The sequence below is a fragment of the Arachis stenosperma genome, chromosome 8 (assembly GCF_014773155.1).
Source record: "Arachis stenosperma cultivar V10309 chromosome 8, arast.V10309.gnm1.PFL2, whole genome shotgun sequence".
NCBI classification, from domain to species: Eukaryota; Viridiplantae; Streptophyta; class Magnoliopsida; order Fabales; family Fabaceae; genus Arachis; species Arachis stenosperma.
This window is the reverse complement of record NC_080384.1, coordinates 48,846,041-48,865,121: the sequence shown is the minus strand read 5'-3', so window position 1 is coordinate 48,865,121 and position 19,081 is coordinate 48,846,041. Positions and strand designations below refer to the sequence as shown.

General features: G+C 28.7%; 2 protein-coding genes across 2 annotated transcripts; one reads left to right on the top strand and one right to left on the bottom strand.

Annotated features, from left to right (window-relative positions):
- Positions 1 to 2,195: 2,195 nt before the first annotated feature.
- On the bottom strand, positions 2,196 to 8,252 carry LOC130946626 (phospholipase D alpha 1-like). Its single transcript, XM_057875431.1, has 5 exons — positions 8,163 to 8,252; positions 6,831 to 6,896; positions 4,246 to 5,795; positions 3,067 to 3,374; positions 2,196 to 2,901 (listed from the first exon to the last, which is right to left on the bottom strand). The coding sequence occupies exons 1-5, from the start codon at positions 8,250 to 8,252 to the stop codon at positions 2,453 to 2,455; spliced, it is 2,463 nt and encodes an 820-aa protein (XP_057731414.1). The 3' UTR covers positions 2,196 to 2,452.
- Positions 8,253 to 16,437: 8,185 nt separating this feature from the next.
- Positions 16,438 to 17,898, top strand: LOC130943362 (ethylene-responsive transcription factor SHINE 2-like). The gene is made up of 2 exons (XM_057871203.1): positions 16,438 to 16,726; positions 17,174 to 17,898. Exons 1-2 carry the CDS (start codon positions 16,647 to 16,649, stop codon positions 17,868 to 17,870), a joined length of 777 nt encoding a protein of 258 aa, XP_057727186.1. The 5' UTR covers positions 16,438 to 16,646; the 3' UTR covers positions 17,871 to 17,898.
- Positions 17,899 to 19,081: the final 1,183 nt, after the last annotated feature.

Below are 19,081 nucleotides of genomic sequence, written 5' to 3'. Positions count from 1 at the left end.
AGTTTTAAATTAATACCTATCCAGTTACAAAAAAATAAAAAAATAAAAAATAAAAAAATTAATACCTATCTACCTTGTTGAAATATAGAAGAAATATATCCTGTATAATTTTATTTTTGGCTATCGATTTTTCACACATTTTATTTATCATTTGAGGTTAATGTAAAATTCTCCTATAATAAATTTAAACTTATCTAATAATAAAAAATAAAAATATTACATATGTACTAAAAATTCATTACGAAATTAGACACTATATATTTAAAATTATTAATTTATATATTTTTAATTAAATAATTAGTCACTAAAATAATTAAAGAAAAAGTCTAAAGAGCCAATATTAATCAAAATCTAACTAGCATTTAACCAATAAAAAAAGAGTATATAATCATACACTACGAACTGTATTGGACTTTTTTTTAGATTGATGTACAAAAATATAAATAATAACTAATTAAATGACTAAAAATCATAAAATACACGGACTCTCTAACACTATTTATAATTAAATCTATTATAATAAAATAATTAAGCTTATAATAGACTAATAATAAAACTTATTTACAGTAGTTACATAATAAAATTTTATAAAATATTAAATATATATTTTTATACACAATAATTAATTAATAGATGCTTTTTTATATATGCTTAACATAATTGAAAACACATATATAACAGGCTAACTCAATACTCAAATAAGAATGAATATATATAATTAACACATTGCTAAATTATATATACACATAAAATGTGGGGCAATTTACTTATTTAAATAAAATGGTCGAAAACTTTACCTAGATGTGCAAAACGGATTGTTGTTACGTGCATGTGCAAAAACCCTATTCTATGTAATCCGTGGCAACCCACCACGGTTTCTGAATTGTGCATAAACCGTGGCAGGCTGGGACGGTTTATGGAGAAACTGAGTTGCTTGTAAACCGTGGGAGGTTCCAGCGTTTTATGAAGGTGGCGTGGAAGGCATAAACCGTAATAGGTTACCACGGTTTATGAAGAAGGTAAACTGGTCATAAACCCTTGTGGGTTACAACAGTCGCGGCATGAATGTGTTACAATGGAGTATTAGGAAAGAAAAAACAAATATTTCTACCAATTGTTTTTAAAATAAAAAAGGTATATAAAAAATACAAAAAAATAAATATAACAATTTTGATTTTAAAACCAAAAGTGCCTCACTATTCGTGGATTATGTGACAATGATTCTAATAAAATTCCACCCAGAAAATGACAATAATCCTTTTGTGAAGAAAAGAACGCATCATGGGTTAATAAGTGCCTTATTTTAATTTTATATGCACTTATTTTAATTTTATAACAGTAGAGAATTAAAGATGGCTTCTAGGAATGATGACAAAAATCACACAAGCGCCTCACCAGTTTTTTTTCTATAATTTTAATTAATTCCAAAAAACAATTTTTCAACTTTAATTTTTTAGATTTATCTTTTTTTTTTTTGTATTTGGAGTTCGGCGAACTCTATAGAAATAAGCAAGTTCACTCAAAATTTTTAAAATGCATATCATCGTCTCCAAAATAGTATATAGATCTACAAATAGTATATAAGAATACACAAAAAATACACAGACAATAAGCATGGTTTCTTCAAGTATTTTTTTAATTATAAATTAAAAAAAACAAACCATATTTAATAATGGCAACCATTATTATAATCTCAACAAAATATACAGGTACACCGAAATAAATATTTAACAAGGATTTTTTTAATTATAAATTAAAAAAATAACTATTTCCCAAAAATAAAATACAACTTATTCCTGTGTACTTTTATGTACTCTAGAGACGATGATAATAGTTACTATTGTTAACTTTTCAATCTGACATATTTGAAGTGGATTATTTTTAGAAAATAGTTATTTTTTTAATTTATAATTAAAAAATTCTTGTTAAATATGACTTATTTCGATGTACCTATGTATTTTTGGAGACGATAATAATGGTTGTCATTATTAAATATGATTTTTTTTAATTCATAATTAAAAAAATCTTTGAAGAAGTCATGCTTGCTGTCTGTGTATTTTTTATGTACTCCTATATACTATTTGTAGATCTATAAACGATGTGTTTTCTGGCATAATTGAACCTACATAAACCGTTGTAACCCACAAGGGTTTATGACCAGTTCACCTTTTTCATAAACCTTTCATGCCACTTTCATAAACTGCTGGAACCTCCCACGGTTTACAAGCAACTAAGTATCTCCATAAACTGTCCCAACCTGCCACGGTTTATGCACAATTCAAAAATTGTGGTGGGTTGCTATGGATTACATAGAATAGGATTTTTGCACATGCATGTAACAACAATCCGTTTCGCACATTTGGATAAAGGATTCTGTCATTTTATTTAAATAAGTAAATTGCCCTAAAATGTGACACATTATAATGTCCCCAGCAAGCAATGTTGCTAGCTCCTAGGTGGTGAGTATTGAAGGAAGATACTCGGATCTTGATCCAAGAACATGAGCCTTAGTATCCGGAAAACATTCAAAGCCAGGCAACGTTGTTATGGTACCATCACCTGCCACGTGTACAGGGTACTGCAACAAGTGATGAAGTGGTGTGTTAACATCAAACTCATCTTGAGTGTACAAATCCCAATTCTTCTTAGCAAGATGGTTCACAAGCTTCACGCACTCCTCACTTTCTGGGCGGTTGAAAACCTCGTCCAGTGCAAGTGGGTCCCCTAGGTGTTCGTACCATAGGGCTCTTCTGAATGCGTGCACGTGGCCCTCTGGTTTGTTGCCACGTGGCACTCTTTGGTGTGGTTGGAATGCTCCCATTGCTATCTCTGTGTCTCTTCCCCCATCCATTGATCTTTGGTTTATGTTGGCTGAACCAATTATTATGTATTCATCATCCACTTTGAGGAATCACAAAGAAAACACACATCATCAATGTTCGTTGCTTTCAAATTGGACATTTAGTGTTGCAATAAGTATTGAAGAATTTTCTTATCCACTATGTTATGTGTACACCAAAATAACGAGAATAAAAATAAGTGAAAATGAGCATGTATAATTCTTACCTATCATCATCTTGGAATGAACATAGATCATGAACCTCCTAGCATTCTGCGCTCTTATATAGTCACTATCAGGTTCAGGTTGTTGTGTAGGAACATATTCACCTTCCATCTTAGGCTCCCTCTTCCCAAGGCAAAAGAATGTCAAATAATCCCTAGGATGTGCTTCGATCCCCTTCTTCTTTATGGACTCAGCAATGTCACTATACATCATCTCCATAGTCCTTCTCTGCCAATCCAAAATTGCCTGAACTGAAGCACTTTCAGGCACACCTTCCGGCCACATCGGAATCACAACATACACAACAAACCTATGTCCATCATTACACAAATTATTAATACTATGATATGATACCAATATGCAAATACATCTGTAGGCCAATTTGATGTTGTCTTTTATTTGATGTCTAATTTTTATCTAATTTATTTTTTATAATAAATTTTAAATATTTAAATTTTTTTAATTTTTATACTTTTAAATTTAAAATTAATTATTTAATTTTTTTTGGCAATTAGACCATAATTTTTAAGCATTATAGCAAACACTTATATGTAATATGAAATTTTAAGTTAAACTCCAGAGTGATCTCTAAAATTGGCCATTTATATGAAAAAAATTTTAAAATTCCAATTGTGCAATAAAAATTTTTTATATTGAAAAAATTGCATCATGCTGAGCTCCTCTCCGTTTCCATCAAGTTACTATGTCGTGAATGACATGACACATACTCTTTTCATATTAGACTAAACGAAATAACATTGCTTTAATTTTGACAACTAAATATTTGATGAATTACTAATGATTCACAAAACGTCTTATACTTCCCAAAAAATATATGACCATTAAGATTAAACGAAATCGTTTCTCAAACATTTAACGTTAAAACTAAAACGATATCATTTCGTTTAGTCCAATACGAAAGGAATGTGCCAGACTACTCATAACACGAGAAAGAACTCAACGAAAAAAGAATGAAGGATTATCTTGGTGCAATTAAAATCAGGTTGACCTTTTTAATACAACCTATTATTCTCAAAAACCAGAGTCTGAACTCATGAAATTTCTTAGAAACCAATAATGTAAATGTTTACTCATATCTTATAACTAAAAAAAAAAGAAAAGAAATTAAAGTCATGAAAATTTAAGAAGGTAATATTTGATACACATGTACATATACATACCTTTGTCCTGCTTCAATGCTCTTACAAATCTTGAGTGAAAGCTCCTTTGGTATAAGATGCAAGGCATTAATATCCTCAACTTGTATATCAGTTGATTTCCAACCATATGAACTCCCTAGGAAGTACTGATTCTCAATGTAGATGAAATTCTTGGCGCGCCGAATCGCATGAATGTATGCATCTTGAATGCTTCTATCAATCACATTGTCTTTGCCACTAACAAGGCCTAATTCAGCAACTTCTTCAGGGTTTTGTGGGAATCCATAAACTGCGCCGCCATCGATCGACCTAAACAACTGAACATTCCAAGAATCCCTGTCTTCTTCCAATGTAGCAGCAGCCTCACTTGGATGCACAACAATTTCATCAAGCTCATCAAGTGTGAATAACAGGTTTTGATTCTTCCCAACTTGCTTCTCCCACCTCTGTTCAAAATTGTACAACACATCCCAAGCAACCGGTCCTTCTAACTTGCAATGCACGTCATGCCACGGCTCCCTCGGGCCGCCTTTCTTAATCGAAGCGCCGGGGAAATTCGGTTGATGGAAGTCATCACGGTGGACAGTATTTAGACTCGAAAACAAAGGATGTTCTTGAGTATCATATCTTCCATCGCAAAGATCAATCCCGCCAATAAAACTTATGATCCCTCTTTTAGTATTATTCCCTTCGACATTGCCATCAACAACCACGCTTTTCTGATGATGGGTGAACATTGTTGAGGTCTGAATCCCCTGAACAATGCTTCTCCCATCATCAGGATTTCGCGGACAAAGAACACATTTCACCTTAGTATTCCTAAAATACTGTTCTGTTTCTTGATCGTGGGTTCCCATTAATCCATCTTTCTTAAACTGCGGCACGGAAGATCTATCGTCCCAAACAAGCATAAGAACTCGAACACCCTCCTCCGCTCTCTCCTTAAGAATCTCCCCAAGCGTAACGACACTAGGTCCTGTCGTTTTGTCCCTAACCAACGTTATCTCGGTATAAACCGACCAACCGGTTATGTAAATCAAATGTTTCGCATTCCTGATAGCATTGTAAATATCTTCCCAACACCGTGGAGGCTCATCATAGTATCTCCCTACGGTTAACGGAATCCAAGGTAGTGCGCCAGGAAGAACATGAGCGTCTTGGTATAGTGTAACCTTACAACCTTTTCTCATGTTGAAGAATGTTCTAGGAACGCCGTTAAACGACGGCGTTATCCCGGTGGAGTAGTCAGTTACAGGGAAGAATTGAACGCTTACGCGAATTCGAGCGCCGTGAACTGGGAGACGGTCTTGGTCGTCGAGAATCTCGAGCCATCGGCTAACAATGTGGCCTCCAAGGAGTTCTTGGGAGCGAATGAAGGCTCTTCCGATGAGAGTTGCGCCGATTGGATTGCCATCTTTGACGGTGAAGACAATTTGAGAGATGGTGTGAGCGCAGTAAATTTCAAAAGTTTCATTCCATTTTGGGTGTGAAGGTTGGTTTCCAATCATTCTTGTTCTTCCAACTCTTGCTTTGTCTAGATCAACTGTTGCGTATAGTCTCCTTCCAACTATCTTTTTCATATCATTTCACGTTGTTCATGACAGTTAAATATCACCAGAATATAAAAAAATTAAAATAATAGGTCACTCACTAAATTAGCTAATATGTATAAATAATTAAATATATGTATTATTTTATTGAATACTATTACATTACCATAAATATTATTATTTTTATCGATATTTAATCAGTAATAATTTATACTCATATAAAATTATAAAATTTGTACATATATTTATTAGAATTTTATATACATAAATTCATATAGTTTACACTTACGTTTTTTTTAAATTTGTACATATAAATTAGTAAAATTTATCTGTTAAAAATACTTTAAAATTTGTACTAATCAAATAACAATAAAAAATACTAAAAATTATTGGTCTAAATTTTTTTTTATTTTGTATTCTTTTTAATTTATATTTTTTATTTTGACATATATTCAACATAGCTAATTTAGTGAATAATTATTTTTTAACATATAACGTAGTTAAAAGAAAACGAAAATTCATTTCAACATGAATGTAAGTTAAAGGTATAGTATACTTTCCTAAATTTATATAGGCACCAATTTTTTAATGACCTCATTGTATGTCTTATTGTTCCTTTTTATTTTTAATTTTAAACTTTATTATTAATAAAAAATTTTTATTTTAATAAAATACATAATAAAATTATTGAGAACTCAAATTTTATATTTTTTATGAATTTATTAATTGATAGCAAGAATAAAAAATTAAATTAACCTCTAAAAATAAATTATTTTTTAAATTTATTCTAAAAATATTTTATCAATTAAATTAATATTTTAATTATTATAAATTAATTATATTTATCCTTCTATTACAACTTTAATACAGGTAATTATTGATGGAATGACGCAATCAATTATTATTGTATGTTGTCATTGGTGTGTGTAGAGTACAAAAATAAATGTAATATAGTAAAATTGATGCATGTAATGTATATATAAACATTTTTTTTCCTTGATCTTATATATAAACATTAAACAAAGGTAAAAAGATGAGTAAGATAGATGTATATACCTCAGGCCTGCACAGCAGACATCCTTTGACTTGGGCTAGGAATCTCTTCCCCTTGTGTGTTGTGCCCTTTTTGTTACCAAGAAATTCAATCAGAATCACAGCAGTTATGATATTGAATGAAGATTAAATTTCATTATGGGTTAAGATTCATATACTAAATTCTCTATTACTTTAACTTTAGTTCTTCAACTCTAGTTTTAATTACAAAGCATGATTGAATTTAGCTATTGACTTTTCAAAATGTAATCATTTAAATTCTGAAATTATATTTCGTGATTTATTCTAGTATTTACTGATTCGAAGGATGAAATTGAATAATGAAATGTAATAATACGTTATGATCGAAATGAGAAATATTATACATGAACTATATGCAATTATTCCATCATAATTATGTTACATCACCTATTCACCTTGATTAATACCTTCTTGAAAGTTATACGTTCCCCTTACTTTTAATTAAACACCTCACTAAATTTGCAAACAAAAACTACATAGATTTTTGCAAGATCAATTTAATGCCTTTTTAGATTAGCAAGATGAATTTGGAGTTTTTAAAATGAAAAGGTTAATATAATAATAAAGTGAAAGACTAATCATGATTAATTTTATAATTTTTATAAAATATGTGTTTTATTATTTTAATTTAAAAATAATTAATCATTTTACTAACTTTTTTATCTTAAAAACCCTTGATCCTTAGAAGAGTCTTATCAATAGCAAGTTCTCTGAGATGCTAGATGTAAAAAAAAAAATTTGTTGCACTAAAAATTTTAGGTTTATAATAAATTTATTATAAAAAATTATAGAAAAAATAAAAACTTTACATCCGAAATATTCTTAATAAGTAAGGACAAATCCAAAAAATTTAATATGGATGGATCGAATTTCATACTAATTTTTAATTATTTTTTATTATATTTTTTTATTACACAAAAAATAATTTAGACATAATATGTATTTAAAAAAAAAGAATATCTAAAATATATAATGTAATTATCAAGATATAATGATGTAAATCATTATTAATAATTTATATAATAAAATAATATTAAATATATTAATATTTTATTATTATCAAAACAAAATTTTTTAAAAAAAATAGATACAGAAACGAATATGTAAAAACTAACTTAAAAAATAAAAAAATTTAAATATATAATATTAAATTAATTAAGTAAAAAATATCAGTAAATAAAATAATTGAGATAATCCAATTCATAATAAAAAAATAATACATATAAAAATACTAAATCACAAAATATATATTTTAATAAGTACCCTTAATAAACAATTTTATTTAAATATATTGGAGAGTTTAATTGAAGATACCTTGGCACAGAAATCCAAATTACATCCCGTTTGCAACTTATCAGCTTCATATATTGTTACTCTAAGCGTCCCATGTAGCAGATGCTGCATTTTTATTTTTACACTATGCTTTTCCCCCTTCTATTTTATCTATAATATGATCTATATCATAATAATAGAGGGCAATTAAAGTGAAGAAAAGAGGGGGGGGGGGGGGAATATTTGAAACAAGTGTGTAATGAGATTATTGGAAATAGGTGGAAAAAGTGGGGAAATGTTTGTTGAGTAAAATTAAAGGCATGGAAATAAAAGGTGAAATAAGTTGAATATGATGCATATATATAGGGGAACATATACATAGATAATAAAGGAGAGAATCAAAAGACTGTTTTGTTTTCAAGAAAGAGAAATGTGTTTGGGAGACCAAAAAATCAGAATTGATTCCCTTCTTGGCTTATACGAACCATTATTTGCTTACTTCAAATATGGATTATGAGCCCATTTTGTTAAGGTATGTATGTGGGTTTTATCCCTTACCCAAGTTTTTTTTTTTTTTTTTTATAATTGTATCACAAATTTCCGCTCATTATTTTTTCTATGCTTCAAGAGTGTATGTATCAGCCAGCCTTAGCTCACACGGCATGTCGTCTCCTCTCCATTTTGAAGGTCTCAGCTGTTGTCCAATCCGTTTGAAGTACTTAAGGTAACGTTTGGTGGAGAGACTGAGACTGAGAGACAAAGACTAGGAGACAGTGATTGAAACAAATTTCAGTATTCTGTTTGGTGCAAAATGGAAGACAGGAATTGAAACAAGAATTAAACTCTAATTTAATTTGCACAAAAGGTAAAATTAGAATTAATTAATTGAAATGAAAGTATTTTAGGTATAAAATGTTATTAAAGTTTCAGTTTCCATCTCTAAAAATTTCAGTCCCCTGTGTCCCTACTTTTTGGAAGTACTGAAATACTGAAATTTTGGAGACAGAGACAGAAATTTTAGTACCAGTATCTAAACTAACAAACACGATACTGAGTCTCAGTCTCTCAGTCTCTGTCTCAGTACCTGAAAACAAACACTACCTAAGAGTATGTATTGTATCTAGAATTGGAAAAAATCATTGCCTCCGATTTCTTTACATTTTTTAATTATATTTTACAAAAAATCATAAATTAGATTCTCTAATCTGTATTTTTAAAAATTAAAAAAATTTTAACATTGAAATCGGACACTTCAACTTCTATTTTCAAAAATAAAATTTAAAAATTAGAATTAGATTCTCCGATTTATAATTTATTCTTCCTCCTCAAACAAATTAAACAGTTAAATTTGATTAATATCAATTTAAAAGAATAACTCTATACAAAAAGAACACCCAAAATTTGTAATAACAAAATAGTACACACATATTTGATCTATATAAAAAAAATTAGCCACAAATTACATTCAACTATTGAAAAATTTTCAAATACATAAAAATACTGGTGTTTTAGGTCCCAAAAAAAAATACTAGTGTTTTTATTATTTTAAACATTAATTTTCATTAATATTATATACATTATAATTAAAATTATCGACTAAAACGATTAGAACACTGTTATTCTTAAAAGTTAAAATAATTAATATTCTTCTTAAATTAAATATAAGAATTCTTTAATTTAAATTAAAAAAATAAAACGTATTTTATAAATATATAATAAAAGGCATTTAAAAAAAGTACACTAAATTCTTTCTAATTCTCATTATATGCCGTAGAATTTGATTATGTTAATCTCTTTTTGCAAAAAACGTTTTTATTTCTAAAACTAAAATTTAAGTTTACTAAAATCCAACAAACTTATCTCCCACTATGCGGTTAATAAATGATCATTATTTCAATTAACGAAATTGCACTCTGTTAATTTATGATTTATTTTAAAACAACAACATGATCATCATTATATACTGTTATTTGACAATTGTTCCAATCATGTGTTTACTCAATCACTCAAATTTTGCTAAGAAGTGTCTTGTTAATAATATAAAGAGTAATATCTCAAATAAATCTCCAAAAAATATACGATCAGATAAATTTGTTTTTAATAAAATTTAACTAAAATTTTGATTCTGACATTTTTAGTTATATACCAGATACATTTTTGTGGCAGTTGATCCAATCATGACTAATGGTAACGTCCTACGTAAAGATTAACGAACTGACGTGTCAGATTAACTGCGATGTGTCACCTCCAGGATAATTTGGTTCCCATCTAAGCTGGACAAAACGACGTCGTATTGGATCATGTGGCGAACGTCGTTGTTTCGTGGAGGATAAATTTGTCCCCACCATAGAAGGTAGAGCTGCGAAACGGCGCCGTTTTAAATGGGGACCTATCTGCTTGAGGAGTGTGCTTCTATAGGGACTTATTTGTTTGATAAGCTAATGTTTGGGGACCTATTTGTTTAGGGGTATAATAATTGGAACATTGGTAGTTGTAGTTGTGTTTTGTATGTATATGGTGACTGTTTAGGCAAGTTTTAATCTGTGTTGATTATCAAATTGTTGGATTGAAATGTCTTATTATATTTAGATGGATATGCATAAAATCAATTGTGGTGAAATAGTATAAAATAAACACATTGCTTTTGATTTGCTTCATCCATTTATCAAAATGGTTACATAACTGATAATCAAAATATTATAACCACACAAGTAGCTAATTTCAGTAACAACATAAACCAAATCACACAAAAGAAGGTTTATTTCCTTCAATATAAGCTACACCAAACAAACCAACTCAAACAACGAAAGGTCTATTTTCTCCAACATAATAAAATATAGTGTTGAAATCCTTAAAAGCTTCATTTCTTCGTAGACTATTTCAATCTCGGTGTTGGAATAAATTTGAACAATCTAGATACTGTGCTACTGGTTGCAGCTGCTATGGTCTCAGCACTAATACTCCTCTGAGCCTTGGACCTTATTACTGTTTGCTTTGGACGTCTAAAAGGTTGTTGAGCCTGAAATTAACAAAATTATTATGAGAATGTTTCATACAGATTTCAACATACGCATTAAGTCATTCAAAATTAGCATACCTTGAAATTGCCTGAGACATTTTTTGTGACATGTGAAGGAGAATCTTCAATTTGAGTGTCATACGAGGAAAGATTAGAATTTTGTAAGCTACCAGGTTCAGATACATCAGCTTGTGTTTTCAATGAAACAAAAAAAAGGGCAATGAATATATTTGAGAGTAATGTCATCAATTATAGGTCAGATAGGTCCTCCAAACATTAGCTGATCAGGTAAATAGGTCCCTATAGAAGCACAATCATCAGGCAGATAGGTCTCCATTTAAAACGGCGCCATTTCGCAATTCTGCCTTCCATGGTGGGAACGAATCTGTCCTCCACGAAACGATGTTGTTTGCCTCATGATTCAATACGACGTCGTTTTGTCCAGTTTTGATGGGGACCAAATTGTCCTGGAAGTGACACGTCGCAGTTAACCTGACATGTCAGCCCGTTAACCTCCACGTATGACGTCACTGTTAGTTCTAACCAGGTCAAACTGCCATGGAAACGTATTTGGTATATAACTAAAAACGTCAGGGTCAAAATCTTAGTTAAATTTTATTGGGAACAAGTCTGTCCGATCGTGAATTCTTTGGAGACCTATTTGAAGTATTACTCTAATATAAAATAAAAAATATTATAAAAAATAAAAATATTTTTTATATTTTATATTTTTGTATTCTTGACAAATGTCATTAGCCACACCAATATAATATCATATCTGTTAGAAATTTAGACGATTTATTTTTTTATTACATAGATTATTTAGTATAATTCTAGGCCTATACGCAATTTTCTTATTAGGTCTCATGCGTCTTTATCAAATTTATTTCAATTTTCAACAACAGTAAAGAATGAATTCATATTATTAGGGTCTTTGTCTCCCAAATTAAATTCTTCTAGGCTAAAAAATTTATGAACATTAAATCAAAGTCTATAATTTAGACACCAAAAAAAAAAGTCTATAATTTTGCCCCACCAATCAATTTGAGAGAGCAAAACCTTGAATAAATAAGAGACATGTGGTTGTCATTAGTGTAAATAAAATAGTCAACAAAACTCAACTACCATGAATTTTTAGCTTGACTTGTTCCATGCATTGCTCACACTCTCACTCTCTTTGTTGTTTTCATTTGCATTCTAAGTTATTATCATAGTCACACACAGATAATTAAAGAAGATTATGTTAAACAAATTAAAGGCTGCTTTAAGTACTACCAAACATCATTATCTTTTCTTTTTGGAGGGGAGGGGGGATTAAAAATTGACCATGCTAACTAATGATGTTGGACATAATATAATTAATTAAGTGAAAGTGATACACAACCTCATTTATTTTTAATATTTCACTTTTTCTATAATTTTCCTTATGTGCTTATTAGCTTGTTTAATAATTAAAGAGTAAAAAAAGAAAAAAAATTCCATTGCCTACCTTGTAATTAATAGTGGCCAGAGCAATTAGGTAGATATAGAAAGCAGACTAATTTTTTTATATAAAAAAAATATTAGTATTTTTGTTAAAAATAAAATTATTGGATGAAATTACATATTGATAAATTTTGTAGGTGAGAAGTCAACACGTGAAGGACATGTTGCAACAAATAAAGAGTGTGTTGCAACACGTGGCAACATTTCGACCAATACGTAAAGGGTGTGTTAAAACACTTAGGGGAGTGTATTGAATATTTTCACAATAACGTAATATATTTGAAATGTTAATATTCAAATAAAATATTATCTTTATTTTTATATTAAAAATAATTTATGTAAAAAGCAAAAAAGAGAAATTTTTATTTGTTAGACAACTTTTACTACCTGATTTACTTTAAAATATTAGTAATTAAGTTAAATAATGAATTAATGACACTTATAAAAGATTGATTGACATTCATTTATTGTATTATTACCACCTCATCTAGACACTTCAATTTTAGTCATAAATTAATTTTAATTGAGTTGTAAAATAAATTATATGAATTATTTAAGATAAACCTTTTGGGCAGCTGAACCAAGCACTTTTGCTGATCTTGAAAATTAAAATAAAATAAAATCATTGGATTATCAACGAATTCTTTCCAACCGTAATTACTATTGGAGTTCTTTGTATTATTGGCGGAGTTGAAAAAATAATCCATAAAACAATTAGGGATCGGAATTTCAACACTAAAAATTTGACTTTTTGCACCATTTTTACCGACAATTTTGAAAGAAAAAAAAATCATTGGTTAAATTCAATTGTGATATACTGAATTACTGATGGTTCCGAAAAACTGTTGACATAAATTGTTAATTTGACAGATTCAACTGTACCTATGTCAAAATATAACTTTATTTCATGTCTTGTTAATCACATGAAATTTATAGATAGTTATTTATGTATAATGGAAGGGAACTAATTTCTTCGATCAATATTAGTAATTTTTTTAAATTATTTATTTATCTTAAATTTTAAAGTATAACCTTTAAATTTTAAATTCTTCATAGCTAGAAAATAATTTTTTTAAATTAAAAAAATTAATTAATATTGACCAACTAAAATTAATTCTTTTATTTTTTGTTATTTAATTATATATTATTACACATATCATATATTAAAGCATGCAACTAAGAACTAACAATATAAATTAAAAGGATAAAATGCTTTAATTTATATATTATATTGAGAGAGAGAGAGAGAGAGATGGTAAAATCATGAATACAACTTTTATTAACAAGATAAGAAAGTGCAAATATTCTCACTTCTAATTAGAATTCTCACATGATAGGAAGGGACTTCTATCATTTTCATATGGCTCCATCTTTGGTTTAAATTTATTATGGAAGCAAAAAGCAGCCAGTAAGATTGTAGATTCTCCAAGTTATTGATCTCAAAATAAACTCTTTTTCACTTTCCGTATTTTCAAACAACATACTTTAGTTTCTAGCTTCTACATATATACATACATGTGGTTGCAAATTTAAGGAAGAAATTCATACAATAGACTTTCCTTTTATTTTAATCTTGGGGCACAGTTGTTGTGTTATTTGTGGGCAGCATTATTGGTCCTACTCATCAACACATGATAAGTTTGAGCCAAAGTTTCTAACATAGAGTAATGGTGTTTCGAACTTATTATTTAATCACTTTCTAGAATCTTAAATATTGAATAAAATAGGTTTGCAATAAAAATGTATGAAGTTTAATTATATCTCGGTGTTTGCCATTTCTCACTAATTAATTTGGTTGTATTATTATTGGATTAATTAGATTAGTTTCATTCTTTCTATTTTAATTTCATTTATGAAAGTTCTCAAGTAAATTGAGAAGAGGAGATTATTGAATTAAAGAACCGTTTTTAAATTTGAATAAATAAATTATACAAAAAATTTGGTTAGTAAAAAAAGAGAATAGAAAAATAATGACGCCTCGATATATCTTAATTCGATCACGATGATCTACTTTCAATCTCCACCACAATAACAGTAGAATTTTCACTATAATTAAATTGAATTATAAGAACTACTAGTGTAAAAAAACTCACACTCTTATAAACTATTTAAACTATTTCAAATTTAGTAAATCATCTAAGTATTAACCTAATTTAGTTAATGTGAATCAAGTGTCCTCTAACCAACACACTTTCGAATACAAATACTCAAACAATGATTAAATTTTGGTTTTTGTATGAACTTTTCTCTTTGTTTTTTTTTTTTATCTTTTAAATTGATCTTAATTCTAGACACAAAAGAATAAAAACACACTCAATATGATAAAAGAATAAGCTTGTATATCAAATCAGATTTTACTTCAATGGTTGCCTTCTTTTTTTATCTTTGTCTTTATTCTTCTTATATAGATATTAATATACTCTTTTTACCCATTGGCCAGCGACAAATCTTTAAATGGAATTCAGTATTGCGATGGATTAGTTCTTGACCTGTCGGGTTGGAGAATACCGTGAAAAACAAAAAAAAAATTAATATACTCTTCTTCAAGGTTGATATAATTTTTTTTTACAAAATTAGTTATTGTACCAATTATGCTTATGGTTGTTGACATTAAGGAGAAGATCTTTTCTTTTTTGTTCCTCAAGTTTAAATACAGCAGCTCTTTATGAATATGATCTGATTTTGGAGTGCGTTATTTGTTGTCTTAATTGTGAATATTTTTTTCTACCTTTGATTTGATATATTTTTTATTAATTCCTATAATATTCATTGTAATGGTTAGTTATAATAGAAAATAGTTAATTATGTTTCTTATCATAAAGTACGAAATTAATTATTGACTCAACAATTTAAAAAATATTAAAATTTAGGTAATTTCAATACTATCATTCTAGTTGAATTAAATCGTACTTTTAGATTTTTTAAACGTTTATATAAAAAATATTTAAAATATCTTCTATCAAAATTATTTATATAGGAATTAACTGTGTCAATCATTTGAAATGAGTAGTGTTTATTATTGAAAAGATTGTAAAATTTTATTTTAGTTAATTTAGATATGTGAGGTGAAATTCAGTAAAACATTTAATTAAGACGGTGAATCAGATAAAAAATAGATATGTAATGAAAAATTAAAAAAATAATCCAAAAATATTATATATAAAATAGTAAAAAGAAACCTATGTTTAAAAATTAGTATTGTAAAATATAATATGTGATAAAGTTTAATAGATTTATTTTATCTATATAGTTAATTTTGTTTGTGGTATAAAAACTTTGTTGATGTTGTTTGTAACCATTCAAGACTAAAACTACTCAATAAATCAAAACTTCTTTTATAGACTTAATAATAATAAAAAAAAGTAATATGTACTTTTTGTTTTTAATATTTTTAATTTATTAAATTTTGTCTCTAATATTTTTTATTTATATAAAAAAGGAAAAGTATAGGTAACTAATAACATTCTTGAACAATGTGTGAACAATGTGAATTAATAGAGTTAAAAGAGTAAATTTAATGAGTAGCATTAAATTAGGGTATAATGTACTTGTATTTGATTGGTGATTGTTCATGTTGTTCAAAATAATCATTGTTCGCCTAGCACTCCCTTATAAAAAAATATTGAAATGGTAATTTAGTGAAGTTATTAAGAAGCTAATACGTATGAGTGAAGCAGTAGGCAGGCAGGTGAAACCTTAATTGCATGTGAGACTGTTTCAAAACCAAGTGTTGTTCCGACCAATCCACCGACAAGTCCATATAAACAATTTCGATCATCACTTTGCATTGCATTTAATTCCCCCTCTCTCTTCAATCCCTTCCTTCCCTCCCTTCATCTTCCACTCTTTTCAATTCGTACTTTCTTTCTTTCTTTATAGTTTAGCTACCACCACTACCCTCTGCAACCACCATTCCTCTCTTCTTTCTTCCTTCCTTTCTTTCTTTTTAATACTTAATAAATTTATTTCGATCTTTCTAGCTCACTCATTTATTTTTCCACCAAAATCAAGGGATTTGAAACATGGTACAGGCAAAGAAGTTCAGAGGTGTGAGGCAGCGCCAGTGGGGCTCCTGGGTGTCAGAGATTCGCCACCCTCTCCTGTAATTATTTTATTATATATATATATCTCTCTACAAAACATTTCATTCATTATCTTCTTCATTCTTTACTCTCTCTTCATTCTCACTCACTCTCTCTTTCTTCTGTATTAATTTGAGTTATTTCTGTCGAAGTGAAAACAGCCGCTGATAATTATCAAGTTAGGCGTCATACATTATAATTGTACTGAACAGCCCTTTTGTCTCTGTGGAATGAAAAATATTTAAAATGAGAAAATTAAAATGAGAAATGCTAGGACCAGTAATTTTAGTATTTTATAATCATCAATTGGTCATCAATAATATTTTTAATGGTGTGAAATTACATTTAATGGTGAGAGATCACTCACTTTTATTTTGATGGACCAGAAAACACAAAAGTTGCTGGCTCCTAAACTTTTCCTTAAAATATATTTGATGATATAATTGTGTGTGTTTTATTTTATTTAGGAAGAGGAGGGTGTGGCTGGGAACATTTGAGACAGCAGAAGCAGCAGCAAGGGCTTATGATCAAGCAGCGATTTTGATGAATGGCCAAAATGCAAAGACCAATTTCCCTTCACCAAAGAACAACCAGCAATCTCATCATCATAATAACAATGCAACAACAACAACAACTTCTTCTTCTTCTTCTTCTTGCAATGATGATTCTTCTTTCTTGTCTCCCAAGGCACTCTCAGAGCTTCTCAGTGCAAAGCTCAAGAAGTGCTGTGGCAAGGACCCTTCTTCTCCTTCCCTCACTTGTCTCCGCCTCGACGCCGACAACTCCCACATCGGCGTCTGGCAAAAGGGCCCCGGAAGACACTCCGATTCCAGTTGGGTCATGAGGGTTGAGCTTGGCAGCAAGAACCACAACCACCAACAAAAACAACACGAGGGTAATAAGGTCATTTTCCCATCTTCACCAAGTAATAATAACATCAATAGCAACAACAACAACAACAATAATAATAATGTTGTTGTTATTGGAGAGAATGATGATGAAAATAGAATTGAAGAAGAGAACAGGGTTGCCATGCAGATGATTGAAGAGCTTCTTAATTGGAACAACTATCCATTTGGTAGTTCTTCAAGTAACAATAATAATAATAATTCTCAGCAGCAACAAGAAGATCAGAAAAGGAACCTTCCATGTCACAGTTCTTGAAATTAATTAATTAATTAAATATATATATTTATACCATCATATATTATTATATTAATTATATATATAAATGTCCATTTTCTCAAATCTTTGTCGTTTGATTTTGTATGTTTTCTGTATGTATGTAAAAAAAAATAATATATATGCTGTATTATTAGTGTCTATTTTTAAATGATTAATATGATGGATGATAATGGCATCTCCGATAACTATATATTGTGTCCTTTATTTGATAGTTACTTCATAATAATAATATAATTATATTTAATTAACACACTATGCAATATTTGTGTTGGAAACCATGATGATAACATTTGGATCAAATTCATAGTATTTATTTAGTAACCTGTCAATTTTAATTTATTGTTTTGATGAAATCTTGCGAAACAGTGCGACCTGCTTCACCAGGTACCATGATATATATATGGTTCAAAAATATTGTTAACGAAACATTAATTAGGGGTTAAATTTTTTTCAATTGGTGGTCCTCTATCAAATCCATGTAATTGACTCAATAATAATTCGCAAAGTAAGCTTCCAACTTTACATCGCTTAACTTTTTCTTTTACCTTAATGCTTCTAATAAATTCTAATTTCTTTAATTTGTTGGACAAAACATTATTACCATACTAATAAAGTTCGATAATACTAAAGAGAGAATAATTTAAAATTATTCTATTTAACTTAATATTTATAATTAATCTCTAAAAAAATATTAATTTGATTCTTTAGGATAACAAATGATAAATACGTGATATTTTTTTATTAATTTATCAAGATAAAATTTAATAGTGGTACTTATATGTACTATTACTTACTGTGACGTATTTATTTATGAAAAATTATCATACAAATAATAACTTTTGGAGTAAAATTTCACCTGAATTGATAGAATTTGTAATAAATAAAAAACAATTAATAAATGCTATATGAAAACTCAAAAAATAATAAATATTTCACTATTCAAAACTATATCGTTTTTATGTTCATATGGCAGCAACTGAACATGTATTACTGTAGATAACGAAATAAATAGACAACTGTAGATAACGAAATAAATAGACAATTCTATTTCATTTCGTACTATTCATTAACAGAAAGACATATATGTCCACTATTTATTATTATAAAAGATCTAATTTATACTTTTTTCACGACTAATTCGTCCAAAATCAAAATTCTCGAAAATCTAACTATCATTTTACTCTTTAATT

Excerpts from the sequence above, each read along its gene's own strand:
- LOC130946626 (XM_057875431.1), bottom strand. The coding sequence starts at position 8,252 with ATGCAGCATCTGCTACATGGGACGCTTAGAGTAACAATATATGAAGCT. Across the intron at positions 6,897-8,162 it reads ATTTGGATTTCTGTGCCAAG|GGCACAACACACAAGGGGAA; the intron begins GTATCTTCAATT and ends GGTAACAAAAAG. Across the intron at positions 2,902-3,066 it reads TCATTCCAAGATGATGATAG|TGGATGATGAATACATAATA; the intron begins GTAAGAATTATA and ends GATTCCTCAAAG.
- LOC130943362 (XM_057871203.1), top strand. The coding sequence starts at position 16,647 with ATGGTACAGGCAAAGAAGTTCAGAGGTGTGAGGCAGCGCCAGTGGGGC. Across the intron at positions 16,727-17,173 it reads GAGATTCGCCACCCTCTCCT|GAAGAGGAGGGTGTGGCTGG; the intron begins GTAATTATTTTA and ends TATTTTATTTAG.